Raw genomic sequence first — 19,728 nt, forward strand, 5'->3', positions numbered from 1 at the left:
TCTTTGGGTGTTCAGCAGAAAATGAAATGAAATTATTGTACTTACTAAGCAAGAAGGGAGGGTTGATATTTTAAAAATAATTTCAACATGCATAGAAAACACATAAAAACAAATTCTGTCTACCCAAAATATTCTCAAAGCATCTGTTTATCTGGGTTTTAGGGTACATTTCTTTGAGAACATGTGTTAAAACATAGGTTTCACTTATGCTTTAGAGAGAGACAAAAGAAGCAAGTAGAAGGACAGTGTATTGTGGATGTCATAAGGAGACAGACAGGGCTAAATCATCCTCCAGGAATGTATTAGGTTGGTGCAATAGTATTAATGGCAAAAACCACAATTACTATTGCACCAACCTATATCTATTCAACTATCTACTATCTCTTTGAATGGCGCAGCTCTACTGATACATGGCTAAGATCAGGGCTACCTATCTCTGGAGGTAAATGGGGGCCTCTCTGGATGTATATAGAGGAGCATTATAATCTCACCTTGATGGTAGCCAGGACTACCTCCATTATAGCGCATTGTCTGGGCGTCAGACCCTTGGCATCCTCTCGAATCATGTGCTCCTGGAAAACAGGTGAAGAATTGCTTATAAAACAACCAGTTCATGTATTCAACAACTACTTTAAAACATAATCTGTATTATCCGCATATGCAAAATTTCCTATTTGAAATATCTTCTGCACATGAATGCATTTAAAATAAAATGATTGTCATATATTTTATAAATCTCCTCTTTGTCAAAGGCGGAAATGTTAAACATTTACTTGAAAAGAAGTGCTTTGATAGAGGTGTGGCTTTATTTTCACTTGCAAGCTAATGTTAGGGAAAAAAGAGAGAAACTGGAAAATGCGTGATGAAATTTTTTCAGCTGACTTCCTTGGTTTATGTCTGTCACACTGAGGAATGTCAATCATGAAAAGGGTTTAAGGAGCAAATTTAAGCCTCTCCCAATTATTACTGATAAAGTCTATTTTAAATATAATGCCTCCATTTTACTGTCTTCTTAGTTGCCCTCAATTCTTACTCATTCCTGGGAAAAGCGCCAAATAATTAACTAAATTTGGCTGTGAAGATTTTAAATATTTTATAATCATTTTACATATTTTAAAACTGATTTTAAAACTGATTTCATTATTTTACAATGGATTTTCTTCGTTGTTCACTGTGATCTGTTTCAACCCATCATACAAAGCTTATTTAGGGAAATGATGGCAGAAAAAGAAAATAATAAAGGAAATAAAAACTAAGGGAAAAATTTAAAAATGTCTGATCCCCCCAAACTGATACAATCATCCCAGGGCTGCCATTATTCTATTGGACAACACTCAACAAATATTTATTGAGTGTTTATTATGTGCCAGCACTGTTCACAGTGAATGAGATATATTGTTTAATACAGGGAAAACTTTTGTCCTTCTGGAGCTTAAACTTATGTAGGTGCCTTTGTGAATTAGAAGGAAAGTCCCACGTGGGTGAACGTAGCTCTGAGCAGGTATGGAATGATGAGTAAAGCAGTGCCTTTGGTAAATAATAAAAGGTGTCTTATTTTTATGAGAGGACAGCTTGAAGTTAACACATACAGCTTGGCAAGTGGAACATGGGCTCAATTTCGGCTGTCACTTGCTCCTTTAGGTATGCATTTTTGTGCAATGCACAAACCACGCAGTCACACCTAGTGGCTTGTCCTTGTATTTTGGCCTTTATCTTATTGTTGTATTTGGTAGTTGCCACGACTTCCTGAAGATGATAATCTATGTCTCGCTCACTCCTTCAGCTTTTCGTTGTCTACTTTGGCAGTTGTTATCTGCTAGGCACCCAGTAAATTTTTGGTAATTGGATTGTACTTCTTCAGTGTGTGTCACAGGATTTTATATGCTCCAATAGAATCATTGTCTTTGGATACTGCTAACAACATGGTATAACGTTTCACGGATCCATGATATATATTTATACATCTTACTGCATCTTTTTCTGATATGGCGATTTCAAGTTAATCATATGAGTCATTTCACAGTTTTTAAATAGCAATATTATATACCCATTGAGACTCAAAGAGTAATAGAAATGTTTGCTGAATTATAGGGGAAAATGCTTTCAGACAAGTAATTAAAAATATTTTCTGTTAAATAAATTTATCTGGCTTCATCAGTCTTGACTGGTTTAAAAATGTGGTCACATTATTTTTTAACAGATGCTAATAAGTGATATATGCTGGTGCTATAGAAATATAATTCTTACTAGAAATATTTTTTTAGAATTTAGCAACAGATCATTCAAGTAAGGGAATCTCTGAAAGAGGCCAGAAATGAGTTATTGCCCAAGTAAAAAGCATGCAGTAAACTCAGAGTCTCAGGTGTATTTTCATCAGTTGGTTTTGATATTATATCACCAGTTCCTGAAGATTTATGCATATTTTCTTTTATGTCAAATAAATCTGATTATATGAAATATTGCCAGGCAAATATATATGTTATATATAGCATACATTTAATATGTATTATATATAATACACATTATAAATGTCTTCTGTAATATATATTATATATTATAATATGTATAATTATATATTATAATATGTATAATTACATATTATAATATGTATAATTATGTAATATATAATATATAATTATATAATATATACTTATAATTATATATTGTAATATATAATTATAATTATATTACATATTGTAGTATATAATATATAATTATATTATATATTGTAATATATAATATAATTATATATAACTGTATATTATATATAACAATATATAATATAATATATATTGCAATATATAATATAATTATATATAATACATAATTATATATTGTATTATATATTGTAATATATAATATAATTATATATAATATATAATTATATATTGTATTATATATTGTAATATATAATATAATTATATATAATATATATTACACCTAATGAAGTTCCAGATTATGAAGTAATAGAAAATGTCAAATTGTTGAATAAATACATGTTTAATGAAATAATCCTAAATCATAGCCAAACACAGAAACCCAATTCGTTCCCCACATTGTTCCATTTTTCTTCATCTTGTGTTCCTTTAGGCAGTTATCTACCAATACTCCTAAATAGGAGTTCTGAAATTCTCTATCAGTACAATTATTTCAAATAGCACCTTTTCAGCACATCAAATCTGCTTTCAAATTAATATATTGAAAATTTAAAGACCCATGGTTTAACATTTTTTTAAATGGAAGTGACGTTCTAATAAAATAAGAGGAAATAGTTTTATAGAATTTGAAGTTCTTCATGCCAGCTGGAGTTTCAGGTTTTTGCATAATACTGTAGGAGATTCATTGCTCTGCAATTCAAATAATAATCAATAAATGGACTGATAATTTACAAATAAAAAACTCAAAAGCCAACAATGGAATATGATATGGAACGAAGTTCTTTTTCTCATCATCAATAGATACAAAGACTATCTTTTGTCCTTCATATTATTTCAGTGTTGTTGAAATAATCCTGTTAGGTCATTATATTTATAGTGTGCTTTTAGGTTATTAGAATTGAAAAAGAATTCAGCAACTTGAAAAAATAATGGGACCACAAAGCATGCCAAAGTGTTATGTTTTCTGTGGACCCTGATTGTTCCCATAGAGCATGTATATACCCTCTAGGGAACCAGTCTCTATCTCAATCAGAATTCATAAGATTTGGATTGGGTTGACTGTACCTGAACCTCAGGGTGAGTATGTGAGTTAAGCCAATTGGCACATGTCACTTCTCAGACCACAGCGACTGGTTTGGGAATGGTGATCATACTTCCTCAGAGCTACTGATATTCCAGGAGACTTTTCTGTGATTCCCTGCACTGAGATGGGTGTTTTTCTCTACAAGCCTTGAAGTTCAAAAGATGTTACATCAAAGGATGTGAGAGCAGAGACAACCCAACTTAAACACAGAAATGAAGGTCTGTTATGGCAATGTATCAAACAAGGAGAAGGGCAGAGTCGAGAGGTGGTGAGTATCTGGGTCCTGTAACATTGTTTGAATCCCTAATCAAGTAGTCACAGAAACCAGAGTTACCCTTGGACTGTAAAATTTCATGTAGCAGTAAATTCCCCGTTTGCTTATGTTTGGCTTTCCATCACTTGAAAATGAAATAGTTGTAGCTGATAGAACACTCAACTCAGGAAACTGAAGCCTGGGGAGATGGAGGGTGCTTACTAACATCACACAGATATTAGATGCGTGGCCAGGGCCATTTCTTTCGTAATAAGACCTATGTTATTTCACCTTCATGGTTTTATGTGAGAAACTTCAGCAGTGTGTAAATCCACTTTTCAAAATAGGCTCCAGAAATCCCAGGGAGGTAATAAAACGGATACAGAAAGGGCTAGAGATCCAAGATCCAAAATAATAGTTTGGCAGTGACATCTACCTTTTATCTTTCCTTCCAACCATCAACAGCACTGAACACATGTCAGTAACAATTTTAGGTGATAGTTATATCTTCCAGATGGATTATTGGTTTTAATTTTTGTGTTAGGAATGGGATAATGTGGATGATAAAATAGAATACTGAAATTATAAGGCACATATTTTACCTCAGTACATAATTATACATTTTGTTTTTCCCCAGTGCTGTACATATGAAACAATCCAATACTCAATGGCACCTAACTTTGAGCTACCAGCTGGGGGAGGAATGAAGATAGCTCCCTCTGCAAGTGGGAGGTGACATACACTTTGCAGTTACCAAGCAAAGATAATGTGTGTGTTGTCTCATTTATACTCACAACAATCCTTATAACTGATATTATTATTATTTTTTTGCATTTTACAAGCGCCGCATCTGAAGATAAGGGAGGTTAAATACTTTGGCCCATGTCACATAGTAGGAAGCATTTGAGGAAGAATTTGAAACAAGGTTACCTGTGTCTGGAACTCATCCCTTAACTACATTCTAGTAGGTAGAAATGGAATAAAAATAGCATGTATTTTAGCCAGTCAAGTTCCTATGCTGGAGGAACAGGGACTGAAGTTTCCTGCATAAATCCAGAATTTTGGGAATCTCAAATTATAACTAAGCACAGTCATTTAGTCAGAACATCCCCCACTTGTAATGGGACTGAACATGTTGACAAGTTCAGTGCCTGCTTTGATGAGTTTCATTTTCCCATACTGTGTTTCTTGGTTTGAAGACTTCTCCAGACTTCACTGGATTTCTACGCAGTGTTCCATTTTGTCTTTGTTCATATCAAGCCAGTTTAATATATGAAAGAAAATATGCTCTCTAATTTAATCCAGAAGCAATAATGCTAAATGCTGCAATACAAAGTTAAAAATTCCTAAAGCAGATTGTGAAATCACAGATATACATCTTCTTAATCCTGCCGTGCTAGATACTGTTACTAGGAGGAGGATGCTTGCGGAACTGTAGTTAACTTACTACTTTCCATGAATGAGTAATTTCCTTATTTTTATTACCTTCAGTTTGGATAATTGTCCAAGATCTTTAGCTGCAATGAAAATCATCTGGGGTCCCTAGAAACAAAGAAAAAGTGAGAGAAGACTCAGTCTTAAGATATTCAGTATTAGTCACGATAGAAATGCAGTCAACAGATAATCTCTTTATTTCCCTTATAAGAGTTATGGCTTATGCTGGATGCCCTTAATTGGTCTATCATAAAGATTGGGTCAAATATATTTAGTACCGCTGGCAGTATAACAGTCCTCATAGGTGTCCCACTTCTGAAAGTCTTAAGTTTAGATTAATGAATGGGTTGCTACTAATGTAGCCAGTTTAATGTAGTATATGGATTAAATCAGTGATCTTTAACTTTTATTCACTTATTTTTAGCAGAGGCAACTTCCTCATTCTACTCCCTGCAAAAATAAATGTATGCAAAATCTGAAGATACGGGGCTAAAGATGGTGGAATTGCTCCTTCTAAAATGCTGTCCAATCTATTAGCGACTACCCTCTTAACCCCTCCCTCAGCCAGAGGCTTTCTCTAGAACCCCAAGGCCCTGGGGAAATGAATTTGAAAAACACTGGAATAAACCATCCAATGCTTTACTAGAATGAAAAACTAGAGGCATGTCTGTTGGTGTATGTGACTGGAAAAGCACTAAATTTGGCCAAGTTCATTACAGCTTGAAATATTGTCACAGGAAGGAAAATTAGCTATTCTGAACAAATGTTATCTAGATTTTTTATCGGAGTGTGTATTTTATTGGAGAATTAAAGACTATAAGTTTGAGAACAGCAACCGTGGTTAATTTTGCTCATATTTTGCCCCGTCACCTAGCACAGTGCCTAGTACATAGTAGGAGCCCAAAGAATATTTATTTAATGAATGAATAAATGATGTGCATTCATACTTGGATATCTCAATGCTAGAGAAATTTTAGGTTATGGTAAGCTTTCCTAGGGAAAACCTTATACAGAAAATGAAATGTCATAGATAGCATTTCTACTGTAACATAATATATACATTCTTGAAAAACCTCATATTCTACAAAATTGCACACTAAAAATAATAGGACTTATGGGAAAAACAGCAATGGGCAGAACAGTCCAAGCCCTTGCAGTTCTGTTACTAAAGAACTATGAAAACCATAACTGCTACTTTGGGATATGGCTTGGATAGCTAGCAGGGAACTCAGTCAAGCTAATGGTTGCCTCAAGGAATATTAAAAATGCAAAATATCCTGGCTAACACGGTGAAACCCCGTCTCTACTAAAAATACAAGAAAATTGGCCGGGCACGGTGGCAGGCACCTGTAGTCCCAGCTACTTGGGAAGCTGAGGCAGGAGAATGGCGTGAACCTGGGAGGTGGAGCTTGCAGTGAGCCGAGATTGTGCCACTGCATTCCAGCCTGGGCGACAGAGCGAGATTCTGTCTCCAGAAAGAAAAAGCAAAAGAAACAAAACAACAACAACAAAACAACAGAGTTCAAAAGTGAGCTGAGACGCTCATGCAAGTGGAGCTACCAGCAGACGGGGAAGGTAGCCTGCCATCTGTGACAGTCATGCAAGGTTCAGTTTTCCAGAGAGGGAGCCCGTGTACAGTTACTCTCCTCTTTTTTCCTTTTTTAAAACAGGTCTGTGAAGTAGCCAAGGGGAGAGCTTTTTCTTTTTCTGCTGAAGTTATAGTTTTTCTATTATATTCCAGAGCCTCTGACCTAGGGAAATTTATATATAAACCAACCCAGCTTCCAGATTATACTGATACTCCTCTATTGAACAATTACATGAGTGCTAACCGGTGTTATGGAAATACATTATGTATTGAAGTAGAATGTGTGTGTGTGTGTGTATGTGTGTGTGTATTTATAAATGTGACTTGGAACCTATATATATGTAGGCTATAAAATGATTAAAGCACACATTCATGGCATTAAGCGAAACTCAAAGTTATTTATATTTTATCACTCACTGTCTGGCAGCAAATCAACAAAAACACATGCATATTTGCATCTTGGAACACTTTATAAGAAAATGTTTTCTAGGCATATGCTTTCACTGAATAAACATGGACTGAGTGTGTATAACTAATGTATAATAATGCGTATTTTATTTCCATTTATACTTACTCATTATTTGCATCAATTTATCTTCCTCAGTCACGGAGAAAAAAATACATTACCCCACAACAGGTGCTTGTTAGTGTTATTTTTCCCTTGTTTGGCTCAGGATATGTGAACAGAGATACCTGGCTCTGTGTATCCACTTGACCATTGTCTAACTTTGCAGCCAATTGATCTTTCTGGTTCTTTTCCTTTTTCTTTGGGTAATACAATCTCATTCTTCAGATTCACTAAAAGATGCCTCCTCTATTAACCTCCAAGTGGGGAGGTAAGAGATGAAAGCATAATAGAAAGGTGAAAAAAAATCCAAATAGCAGTGGTGCAACTATCTCCTTAAACTGTAACATTTAAGAAAGAAGCACAGTGGATACATTGTATCTTAATTCTATTTTCTTGAGGTTGGTAAAATTAAATAAAAATTATATGTGTAAACCAGATAACACTATAAATAGAACTTTGATACATGTTTTAAGAGGTTAAGTTCTGACTGTCAAGCAAGGTGAAGTTTGACTGCTATTGCCATTATTTAAAATTGACTTGGATGGGAAACTATAATTTGAATGATCATTGTTAAGAAACTAGATACCAAACACTTTTTCCCCAAAGGGATTTAATTCGTATTTCATCTGGATGAAAATCATTCACTTAAACCAAAAACAGATGGGTTAATGAAAGCATAACTAAACTTTATATACTTACTGTTTGATCTGTCAGAGGAGGAAGAACAATTTGTTTTTCTATTTTGTTGAGAACTAGCTTCCATAACTCTTTTAAAACTCGCTTTAGGACTGTTTTCTCACAGATTTTTGCTGAGAGACTTAATCTGAAAAAAAAAAATGTATATATATATATTCACTTTTAAATTTCAGATCAAGGTATCAATTTAGGCCTTTACAATTTTCAAATGCTAAATTCCATTTGCTAAATTATTAAACAAAATGTATAATCTCAAAAAAACTATTTCATGATTCTGTACATTAGATAATTCTCTACATTTGATAGAAAATGAAATCAGCATACATCTTTTCTTACGTTGTTTTCTAAATCAACAGGCTTTGGAAAGAGAAATGACTTTTTTCGTATTCTACCTTAAGTTTTGGGATACGTGTGCAGAATGTGCAGGTTTGTTACATAGGTATACATGTGCCATGGTGGTTTGATGCACCCATCAACCCGACATCTACATTAGGTATTTCTCCTAATGCTATCCCTCACCCGGCCCTCCACCCGCCGACAGGCCCTGGTGTGTGATGTTTCCCTCCCTGTGTCCATGTGTTCTCATTGTTCAACTCCCACTTACGAGTGAGAACATGCAGTGTTTCATTTTCTGTTCTTGTGTTAGTTTGCTGAGAATGATGGTTTCCAGCTTCATCCATGTCCCTGAAAAGGACATGAACTCATCCCTTTTCATGGCTGCATAGTATTCCATGGTGTATATGTGCCACATTTTCTTGATCCAGTCTATCATTGATGGACATTTGGGTTGGTTCCAAGTTTTGCTATTGTCAGTAGTGCTGCAATAAACTTATGTGTGCATGTGTCTTTATAGTAGAATGATTTATAATCATTTGGGTATATAGTCAGTAATGGGATTGCTGGGTCAAATGGAATTTCTAGTTCTAGATCCTTGAGGAATCGCCACACTGTCTTTCAAAATGGTTGAACTAATTTACACTCCCAACAACAGTGTAAAAGCATCCCTATTTCTCCACATCCTCTCCAGCATCCGTGATTTCCTGACTTTTTAGTGATCGTCACTCTAACTGGCGTGAGATGGTATCTCACTGTGGTTTTGATTTGCATTTCTAATGCAAATGACCAGTAATAATGAGCTTTTTTTCATGTTTGTTGGCCGCATAAATGTCTTCTTTTGAGCAGTGTCTGTTCATATCCTTCGTCCACTTTTTGATTCTTTTTTTTTCTTGTAAATTTGTTTAAGTTCCTTGTAGATTAAGTAGATTAAGATTTAAGTTCCTTGTAGGATATTAGCCTAGATGGATAGATTGCAAACATTTTCTCCCATTCTGTAGGTTGCCTGTTCACTCTGATGATGGTTTCTTTTGCTGCGCAGAAGCTCTTTAGTTTAATTAGATCCCATTTGTCAATTTTGGCTTTTGTTGCCATTGCTTTTGGTGTTTCAGTCATGGAGTCTTTGCCCATGCCTATGTCCTGAATGGTATTGCCTAGGTTTTCTTCTAGGGATGTTATGGTTTTAGGTCTTAGGTTTAAGTCTTTAGTCCACCTTGAGTTAATTTTTGTATAAGGTGTAAGGAAGGAGTCCACTTGCAGTTTTCTGCATATGGCTAGCCAGTTTTCCCAATATCATTTATTAAATAGGAAATCATTTCCCCATTGCTTGTTTTTGTCAGGTTTGTTAAAATCAGGTGGTTGTAGATGTGTGGTGTTATTTCTGAGTCCACTGTTCTGTTCCATTGGTCTATATATCTGTTTTGGTACCAGTACCATGCTGTTTTGGTTACTGTAGCCTTGTAGTATAGTTTGAAGTCAGGTAGCATGATGCCTCCAGCTGTGTTCTTTTTGCTTAGGATCGTCTTGGCTATACAGGCTCTTTTTTGATTCCATATGAAATTTAAAGTAGTTTTTTCCAATTCTGTGAAGAAAGTTAATGGTAGCTTGATGAGGATAGCATTGAATCGATAAATTACTTTGGGCAGTATGGCCATTTTCACAATATTGATTCTTCCTATCCATGAACATGAAATTTATTTCCATTTGTTTGTTTCCTCTCTTATTTCCTTGTGTAGTGGTTTGTAATTCTCCTTGGAGAGGTCCTTCACTTCCCTTGTAAGTTGGATTCCTTGGTATTTTATTCTTTTTGTAGCAATTGTGAATGGGAGTTCACTCATGATTTGGCTCTCTGTTTTTCTATTATTGGTGTATAGGAATGCTAGTGATTTTTGCACATTGATTTTGTATCCTGAGACTTTGCTGAAGTTGCCTATCAGCTTCAGGAGATTTTGGGCTGAGACGATGGGGTTTTCCAAATATACAATCATGTCATCTACAAACAGAGACAATTTGACTTCCTCTTTTCCTATTCGAATATCCTTTATTTCTTTCTCTTGCCTGATTGCCCTGGCCAGAACTTCCAATACTATGTTAAATAGGAGTGGTGAGAGAGGACATCCTTGTCTTGTGCTGGTTTTTGAAGGGAATGCTTCCAGCTTTTACCCACTCAGTATGATATTGGCTGTGGGTTTGTCATAAATAGCTCTTATTATATTGAGATATGTTCCATCAATACCTATTTTATTGAGAGTTTTTTAGCATGAAGTGCTGTTGAATTTTATCAAAGGCCTTTTCTGCATCCATTGAGATAATCATGTGTTTTAAGTCACTGGTTCTGTTTATGTGATGGATTACATTTACTGATTTGTGTATGTTGAACCAGCCTTGGATACTGGGGTTAATCTGACTTGATCGTGGTAGATAAGCTTTTTGATGTGCTGCTGGATTCGGTTTGCCAGTATTTTATTGAGGATTTTTGCATTGGTGTTCATCAGGGATATTGGCCTGAAATTCTCTTTTTTTGTTGTGTCTCTGCCAGGTTTTGTTATCAGGATGATGCTGGACTCATAAAATCAGTTAAGGATGAGTCCCTCTTTTTCTATTGTTTGGAATAGTTTCAGAAGGAATAGTATCAGCTCCTCTTTGTACCTCTGGTAGAATTTGGCTGTGAATCTATTTGGTCCTGGGCTTTTTTTGGTTGGTATGTTATTAATTACTGCCTCAGTTTCAGAACTTGTTATTGGTCTATTCAGGGATTTGACTTCTTCCTGCGTTAGTCTGGGGAGGGTGTATGTGTCCAGGAATTTATCCATTTGTTCTAGATTTTCTAGTTTATTTGCATACAGGTGTTTATAGTATTCTCTGAAGGTAGTTTGTATTTCTGTGGGATCAGTGGTGATATCACCTTTATCATTTTTTATTGTGTCTATTTGATTCTTCTCTCTTCTTTATTAATCTGGCTAGTGGTCTATTTTTGTTAATCTTTTCAAAAAACCAGCTCCTAGATTCATTGATTTTTTTGAAGGGTTTTTCGTTTCTCTATCTCCTTCAGTTCTGCTCTGATCTTAGTTATTTCTTGTCTTCTCCTAGCTTTTGAATTTGTTTTCTCTTGCTTCTCTAGTTCTTTTAATTTTGATGTTAGTGTGTTGATTTTAGATCTTTCCCTCTTTTTCCTGTGGGCATTTAGTGCTACAAATTTCCCTCTCAACACTGCTTTAGCTGTGTCCCAGAGATTCTGGTATGTTGTGTCTTCATTAGTGAAGGAGACATAAAATCCTTTACAGACAAGCAAATGCTGAGATATTTTGTCACCACCAGGCCTGCCTTACAAGAGCTTCCAAAGGAAGCACTAAATATGGAAAGGAAAAGCTGGTACCAGCCACTACAAAAACATGCCGAAATTCTAAAGACCATTGACACTATGAAGAAACTGCATCAACTAATGGGCAAAATAACCACGTAGCATCATAGTGACAGGACCAAATTCACACATAACAATATTAATCTTAAATGTAAATGGGCTAAATACCCCAATTAAAAGACACAGAGTGATAAACTGGATAAAGGGTCAAGACCCACAAGTATGCTGTATTCAGGAGACCCATCTCATGTGCTAAGACACACATAGGCTCAAAATAAAGGAATGGAGGAATATTTACCAAGCACATTGAAAGCAATAAAAGCAAGGGTTGCAATCCTAGTCTCTAACAAAACAGACTTAAAACCAACAAAGATCAAAAAAGACCAAGAAGGGCATTACAAAATGGTAAAGGGATCAATGCAACAAGAAGAGTTAACTAATATAAATATATAGGCACCCAATACAGGAGCACCCAGATTCATAAAGCAAGTTCTTAGAGACCTACAAAGAGACTTAGTCTCCCACACAATAATAGTGGGAGACTTTAACACCCCACTGTCAATATTAAACAGATCAACGAGACAGAAAATTAACAAGGATATTCAGGACTTGAACTCAGCTCTGGATCAAGTGGACCTAATAGACTTCTACAGAACTCTCCACCTCCTATCAACAGAATATACAGTCTTCTCAGCACCACATTGCACTTATTCTAAAATCGACCACATTATTGAAAGTAAAACACTCCTCAGCAAATGCAAAAGAATGGAAATCATAACAAGGAGTCCCTCAGACCACAGTGCAATCAAATTACAACTCAGGATTAAGAAACTCACTCAAAACCGCACAACTACATGGAAGCTGAACAACCTGCTCCTAAATGACTCCTGGGTAAATAACGAAATCAAGGCAGAAATAAGTAAGTTCTTTGAAAACAATAAAAAATAACTTCTAAGCACACGAAGTAAAATATCTTTAAAGGCAAATGATCCCTTTTTATTCATATTTAATACTTATTAAACCTAGAGCAATTTCTGATATCAGTCACCAAGGTTTGGCATGACAGTTGAGAAAACAGCAACAGAACCCATATTTTTAACCCATGTTACAGCAGCAGAAGGCAGACCATTCTCCACAGTGGAGTCAGCCTCCCAAAGCACATGATTTTCACCCTCACCCCGATGTGTATTTAGTATATGCCAATGTTCATGGTCTAGGAACACCAAGGAAATACATTTTCAGTACTACTGGGCACTGGACCAACATAACAACATGGCAAAGGTGTACATAATTTCAATCAAGAATAAAAATTTACCTATTTTAATAGGTGTAAGGTATTCCTTACAAATTCTTCTCATGGTGACATAATGATGTAACATTATCTAGCATTTGTATAATACCTATACAAGCTATTCTTTAGAAACTTCTTCTATATATATTTCTCATTTACTATTGTGCCCATATTACAACTCAAAAACAGGCACAGAGAGGCTTGGGTACTTGTCCACGGAAGTGAAGCTAGTAAGTTAGATTCAAAGTTTGACTCTTCTAAATCCAGCCTGTCTTCCAATGTCCCATACTACCTCTGATGAATGTACTTATACAGGATGTTACGGCCTATATGAAGACACAGTGCTGCATAAATATCTATTAAATATACTATCATATGACCCTGGCCTCTTTGAGTCTCTAAGTGAATTAAACCTGTTTCACAGAGAGCCAAAGATGGGTCATATATTTCAGGGCAGCCTCATTGACTCCCTATAATGCTACTCTGAATGTTTTTGGACTCAGAAATTATAACCTGGGCTCTAGTCATGACAGACACATTTGGCTGTTTTTAACATTTAAAGATATACATAATTGTATTTATATAATTACAATGGATAACATTGAAAGGCATGTGACATGTGAGAGGCATATAGACAGATTTTCAAGACACATTTTTATGTTAAAGTATTTATCCTAACACTATGTATGTAAAAGCCCAGTATATACAAATATGTGAAAGCAACCTTCTCTGGATAAAGAGGAAGGTTGGGGACCCCTGAGGCATGTATGTAGAACTCCAGCTCCTGTAATTTGAAAACTGTTTTTCGGGGTACCATTTTTAGCTTGCTGGTGAGTATCTGGCATGGACATAGGGTAGAAAGCAGCAGATGTGTCATGGCAGAAAAATGCCTGGTAGGATTGGAGACACAACAACTCTGCCAATTTTGCTGCAGATGTACAATTTTCACTTTCCAAAGATCCAAGTCTAAGAATTAATCTTGTGTTTATGGTCAGCTCACATACTTGGCATGCTGACTAACCCTGCTTAGACTGGAACTAAAAGAATAGGAATAAAATCATTGTCACGTGCGCAGCTCGTAGGATTTCTGCTAGTTAAAAATGCAGTTTACACCTCAATTTGTGAAGTGGTGAGGTCTTAGTGGAGAAAGCGCAACATAAGGAAGTAAGATGTTTTATTTAGAGAGGCTGCACAAAGACAAAAAGAGCTTATACATTCATAAAATATTGTACTCATTATCACTTTACATCTTATGTTTATTTGTGTTCCTTTCTTATTTCTCCTCCTAAACTATTAGCTCCTTGAAAACAGAATCAATATCTGGCTTTTAAGTATCTCCCCTATGCAGTGGCCTTCAAGTTATGCATTCTGAAGTAGGCCTGAGGACTTCTGCAATTCTCCATGACATATTTCTTTCAAAATTTTTAAATGTCTTTTACAAATGCTTAAAGCTCATAGATTATTTCCTAACTTTATACGTTATCTCTTTCCACCAATAATTAAAAGATATGACATATATGGTGACATAATTTTCTAATTATACTTTAGTAAGACTGAGTAAAAATAAGAATCAAAATGTACTGAAAGTAAGGGTCAACCCATTTTATCTATTAGCCCCGTTTTATAGATGGTGAAATGGATTCAAAGTCACTCAGCTAATAGTTGGAAGTACCAAGATTACTTAAAACTTTCTGTTATGTTCCACAACTTTGGCCACAGGACATAGAAAGCAAACAGTTTTGCTAATAATAAATAATACTTCTCCAAACTACTGATTGGACTTCTAAAAACCAGAAGGCATTCCAGTGAGAGGTTGAAACGAATTGGGATTGCCTGGGCCTGCTGTTCATCACCATCACATTCACAACCAATGCTGGTGTGTTTATAGTGACCCATTTCTGTGTTGTCCATAGAAAAGAGTCATATACTAAGATAAAAATGTCCAGAGAATGTATAGAAAATTATGTTGTAAAAGTGAAAGTCTACATTAACAAACTAAAGAAATGAGGAAAAGTATTTCTTCTCCTCTCTTTCTTTACTTCTTCCCTTTCCTCTCTCTTTTCTTCTGCACCTACTTCCCTACCTACATCCTATTATCTACTTACCTATATACCTGTCTTCTAGACATTTCCCCACAGAGAACAAAACATAAGGCTTAATTTTCCTACCAAATATTGACATTAAATAGATAACAACATTAGACTTATGTAGTAAGAAGGCAACCAAAGCTAAATGGAATTAAAACAGAAGTCATAGTGTACAGAAGATATTTTCCTATGAGTTATTTCTTTTTTATCCTTACCTATTTAAATATTTTATAATTATGACTGTGGGAAAGTTTAGATGGAAAGAAAAAGAAATGCACTAAGTAAGTTTAATTACCTGGAAGAATATCCAACTTTTTTTCCTTTCCAACTCTTATTTAAATTCAGAAGGCACATGTGCAAATTTATTACATGGGAAAATTGCATGCTGTGGGTGTTTGGTGTACAGATTATTTTGTCACCCAGGTAACAAGTATAGTACCCAATACATAGTTTTTGATTCTCACCCTCCTCCCGCCCTCCACTCTTAAGTGGGCTCTAGTGTCTATTGTTCCCTTCTTTGTGCCTATTTGTACTCAGTGTTTAGCTCTCACTTATAAGTGAGAACATGCAGTATTTGATTTTCTGTTCCTGTGTTAGTTCACATAGGATAATGGCCTCCAGTTCATCCATGTTGCTGCAAAGGTCATGATGTCATTCATTTTTATGGCTGTGTAGTATTCCATTATATATATGTACCACATTTTCTATATCCAGTCTACCATTGATGGGCTATTTAGGTTGACTCCTTGTCTTTGCTATTGTGAACAGTGCTGCAGTGAACATATGCATGCATGTGTCTTTATGGTAGAACAATTTATATTCTTTTGATATATGCCCAGTAATGGGATTGCCGGGTTGAATGGAGGTTCTGTTTTAAGTTAGTTGAGAACTCTACAAGCTGTTTTCCACAGTGGATGAATTAACTTACATTCCTACCAGCAGTGTATAAGCATTCCCTTTTCTCCACAACCTCATCAGGATCTGTTATTTTTTAACTTTTTACTAATAGTCATCCTGATTGGTGTGAGATGGTATCTCATTGTGGTTTTGATTTTCATTTCTCCAATGATTAGTGATGTTGAGCATTTTTCTTTATGCTTGTTAGCTGCTTGTATGTCTTCTTTTGAGAAGTGTCTGCTCATATGCTTTGCTCATTTTTAATGGGGTTGTTTTTTTTTTTTTGCTTGTTAATTTATTTAAGCTCCTTATAAAGTCCGGATATTAGACCATTGTCAGATGCATGGTTTGAAAATATTTTCTCCTATTCTGTAAGATGTCTGTTTACTCTGACAATAGTTTCTTTTGCTCTGTAGAAGCTCTTTAATTAGTCCTATTTTTCATTTTTAGTTTTTGTTGCAATTGCTTTTGGAATCTTCATCATAAAAACTGCCAGGGCCTATGTCCAGAATGGTTTTTCCTAGGTTTCTTCTAGGGTTTTATAGTTTTAGGTTTTACATTTAAATCTTTAATCCACCTTGAGTTGATTTTTGTATACAGTGAAAGGAAAGTTTCCAGTTTTAATCTTCTGCATATGGCTAGCCAGTTATTCTAACACCATTTACTAGGAAGTTCTTTCCCTTCCTGCTTGTTTTTGTTGACTTTGTTGAAGATCAGTTGGTTGTAGGTGTGTGGCTTTATTTCTGGGTTCTCTAATCTGTTTCATTGGTCTATGTGTCTATTTTTGTACCAGTACCATGCTGTTCTGATTACTGTAGCTTTGTGGTATAGTTTGAAGTCAGGTCCTGTGAGGCCTCTGGCTTTGTTCTTTTTGCTTAGGATTGCTTTGACTATTCAGACTCTTTTTTGATTCTAAATGAATTTTGAAATTTTTTGTTTCTAATTCTGTGGAAAATATTGCTGGTAGTTTGATAGGAATAGGATTTAAACTGTAAATTGCTTTGGCAGTATAGCCATTTTAACAATGTTGAGTCTTCCTATCCATGAGCATGGAATATTTTTCCATTTGTTTGTGTCATCTCTGATTTCTTTCAGCAGTATTTTGTAATTCCTGTTTTAGAGAACTTTCACCTCTCTCATTAGCTGTATTTCTAGAGATTTTCTTGTGTATGTGCATGTGGCTATTGTGAATGGAACTGTGTTCTTGATTTGGCTCTCAGCTTGGATGCTGTTGGTGCATAGAAATGCTACTGATTTTTGTACATTCATTTTGTATCCTGAAACTTTGCTAAAGTTATCAGATCTAGGATCTTTTGGGCAGAGACTATAGGGTTTTCTATGCATACAATCACATCGTATGTGAACAGAGATTGACTTTCTCTCTTCCTATTTGGATGCCTTTTATTTATTTCTCTTGCCCGATTGCTTTGGTTAGGACTTCTAGTACCATGTTGAATAGGAGTAGTGAGAGTGAGCATCCTTGTCTTGTTCTGGTTCTCAAGGGGAATGCTTCCAGCTTTTGCCCATTCAGTATGATGTTGGTTGTGGGTTTGTCATAGATGGTTCTTATTATTTTGAAGTATGTTCTCTTAATGCCTAGTTTGTTGAGGGTTTTTAACATGAGGCAATGTTGAATTGTATTGAAAGCCTTTTCTGCATCTATTGAGATGATCACGTGGCTTTTGTATTTAGTTCTGTTTATGTGGTGAATCACATTTATCGATTTGCATCTGTTAAACCACTTTACATCCTAGGAATAAATCCTACATGATAATCCTGAGATAGTTTTTTGATATGCTGCTGGGTTTGATCTGTTAGTATTTTGTTGAGGATTTTTGCATCTATGTTCATCAAGATATTGACCTGAAGTTTTCTTTTTTTGTTGTGTCTTTGCCAGCTTTTAGTATCAGAATGATGCTCGCCTCATTGAATGAGTTGTGGAGTAGTCCTTCCTCCTCAATTTTTGGAATAGTTTCAATAGGATTGGTACTAGCTCTTTTTTACACATCTCATAAAATTTGGCTGTGAATCCATCTGCTCCAGGGCCTTTTCTAGTTGGTAGGCTTTTTTATTACTGATTCCATTTCAGAACTCATTATTGGTCTGTTCAGGGTTTCAGTTTCTTCCTGGTTCAATGTTGGTAGTTTGTATGTTTCTGGGAATTTATTCATTTCTTCTAGGTTTTCCAGTTTGTGTGCATAGAGGTCTCTGTAATAGTCTCTGAGGGCTATCTGGATTTCTGTGGGGTTGGTGGTAATGCTCACTTTGTCATTTCTGATTGTGCTTATTTGAATCTTCTCACTTTTTCCCTTATTAGTCTAGCTAGTGGTCTACCAATCTTATTTATGCTTTCAAAAAACAAACTCTGTTTCATTGATCTTTTGTATGGTTTCTCATCTCTGAATTTGATTCAGTTCAACTGATACTGGTGATTTTTCTTCTGCTGGCTTTTGGGTTGGTTTATGGTTTACTCTTGTTTTCCTAGCTTCTCCAGGTTGTTAAATTGACAATTTCTAACTTTTTGATCTGGATGTTTAGCACTATATACTTTTTTCTTAACACTGCTTTAGCTGTGTCCCAGAGATTCTGGTATGTTATACCTTTTATTTTACAATTTTCAAAGGATTACTTGATTTCTGTCTTAAATTCATTGTCAAAAATCATTCAGGAGCAGAATGCTTAATTTCCATGTAATTGTACAGTTTTGAGAGGTCATCTTAGTATTAATTTCTAATTTTATTGCACTGTTGTTTGAGAGTGTGGTTGGTATGATTTCAAATTTTTTGAATTCATTGACAATTGTTTTGTGGCTGATTGTGTGATTGATTTTAGAGTATGAGCCATGTGCAGGTGAGGAGAATGTATATTCTGTTTTTGTTGGGTTAAGTGTTCTGTAGATGTCTGTTAGGTCCTTTTGGTCAAGTGCAGAGTTTAGGTCCTGAATATCTTTGTTAGTGTTCTGCCTCAATGATCTGTCTCAGTGGGATGGTGATATTATTGTGTATTTATCTATGTCTTTTCATAGGTCTCTAAGAAATTGCTTTATAAATCCTGATACTCCAGTGTTAGGTGGACATATGTGTAGGATAGCTAAGTCTTGTTGAATCGAACCCTTTATCATTATATAATGCTATTGGGTTTTTTTGGATCATTGTTCATTTAAATCCTATTTTGTCTGAAATTACAATAGCAACCCCTGCTCTTTTTTGTTTTCCATTTTTTTGGTAGATTTTTCTCCATCCCTTTACTTTGAGCCTATGGGTGTCACTGCATGTGAGATGACTCTCTTAAAGACAGCTTCCTGCCTTTTAAGTGGGGCATTTAGTCCATTTATATTCAAGGTTGATATTGATATGTGCGATTTTATCCTGTCGTTGTGTCTTTAGCTGGTTGTTATGCAGACTTGATTGTGTAGTTACTTTATAGTGTCTATAGTTGATGTACTTAAGCATATTTTTGTGTTGGCAGGTATTGATCTT

The 19,728-nt window shown here is 35.3% G+C and overlaps 1 protein-coding gene across 2 annotated transcripts in view; it reads right to left on the reverse strand.

Moving 5' to 3' along the window:
- UNC13C (unc-13 homolog C) overlaps window positions 1-19,728 on the reverse strand; it is a 654,851-nt gene that overhangs the window by 71,224 nt on the left and 563,899 nt on the right. For both annotated transcript variants that reach the window (XR_004030428.1, XM_030814067.1), the window contains exons 27-29: window positions 8,284-8,407; window positions 5,480-5,536; window positions 492-572 (exon numbers count right to left, since the gene is read on the reverse strand). Coding sequence is in view for 1 of the 2 variants with exons in the window: in XM_030814067.1 (XP_030669927.1) it covers window positions 492-572; window positions 5,480-5,536; window positions 8,284-8,407 (262 nt within the window). In the remaining variant the exon portion in view is untranslated. The remainder of the gene's footprint in view (window positions 1-491; window positions 573-5,479; window positions 5,537-8,283; window positions 8,408-19,728) is intronic.

This window comes from Nomascus leucogenys, chromosome 6 (genome assembly GCF_006542625.1).
Source record: "Nomascus leucogenys isolate Asia chromosome 6, Asia_NLE_v1, whole genome shotgun sequence".
Taxonomy (NCBI): Eukaryota; Metazoa; Chordata; class Mammalia; order Primates; family Hylobatidae; genus Nomascus; species Nomascus leucogenys.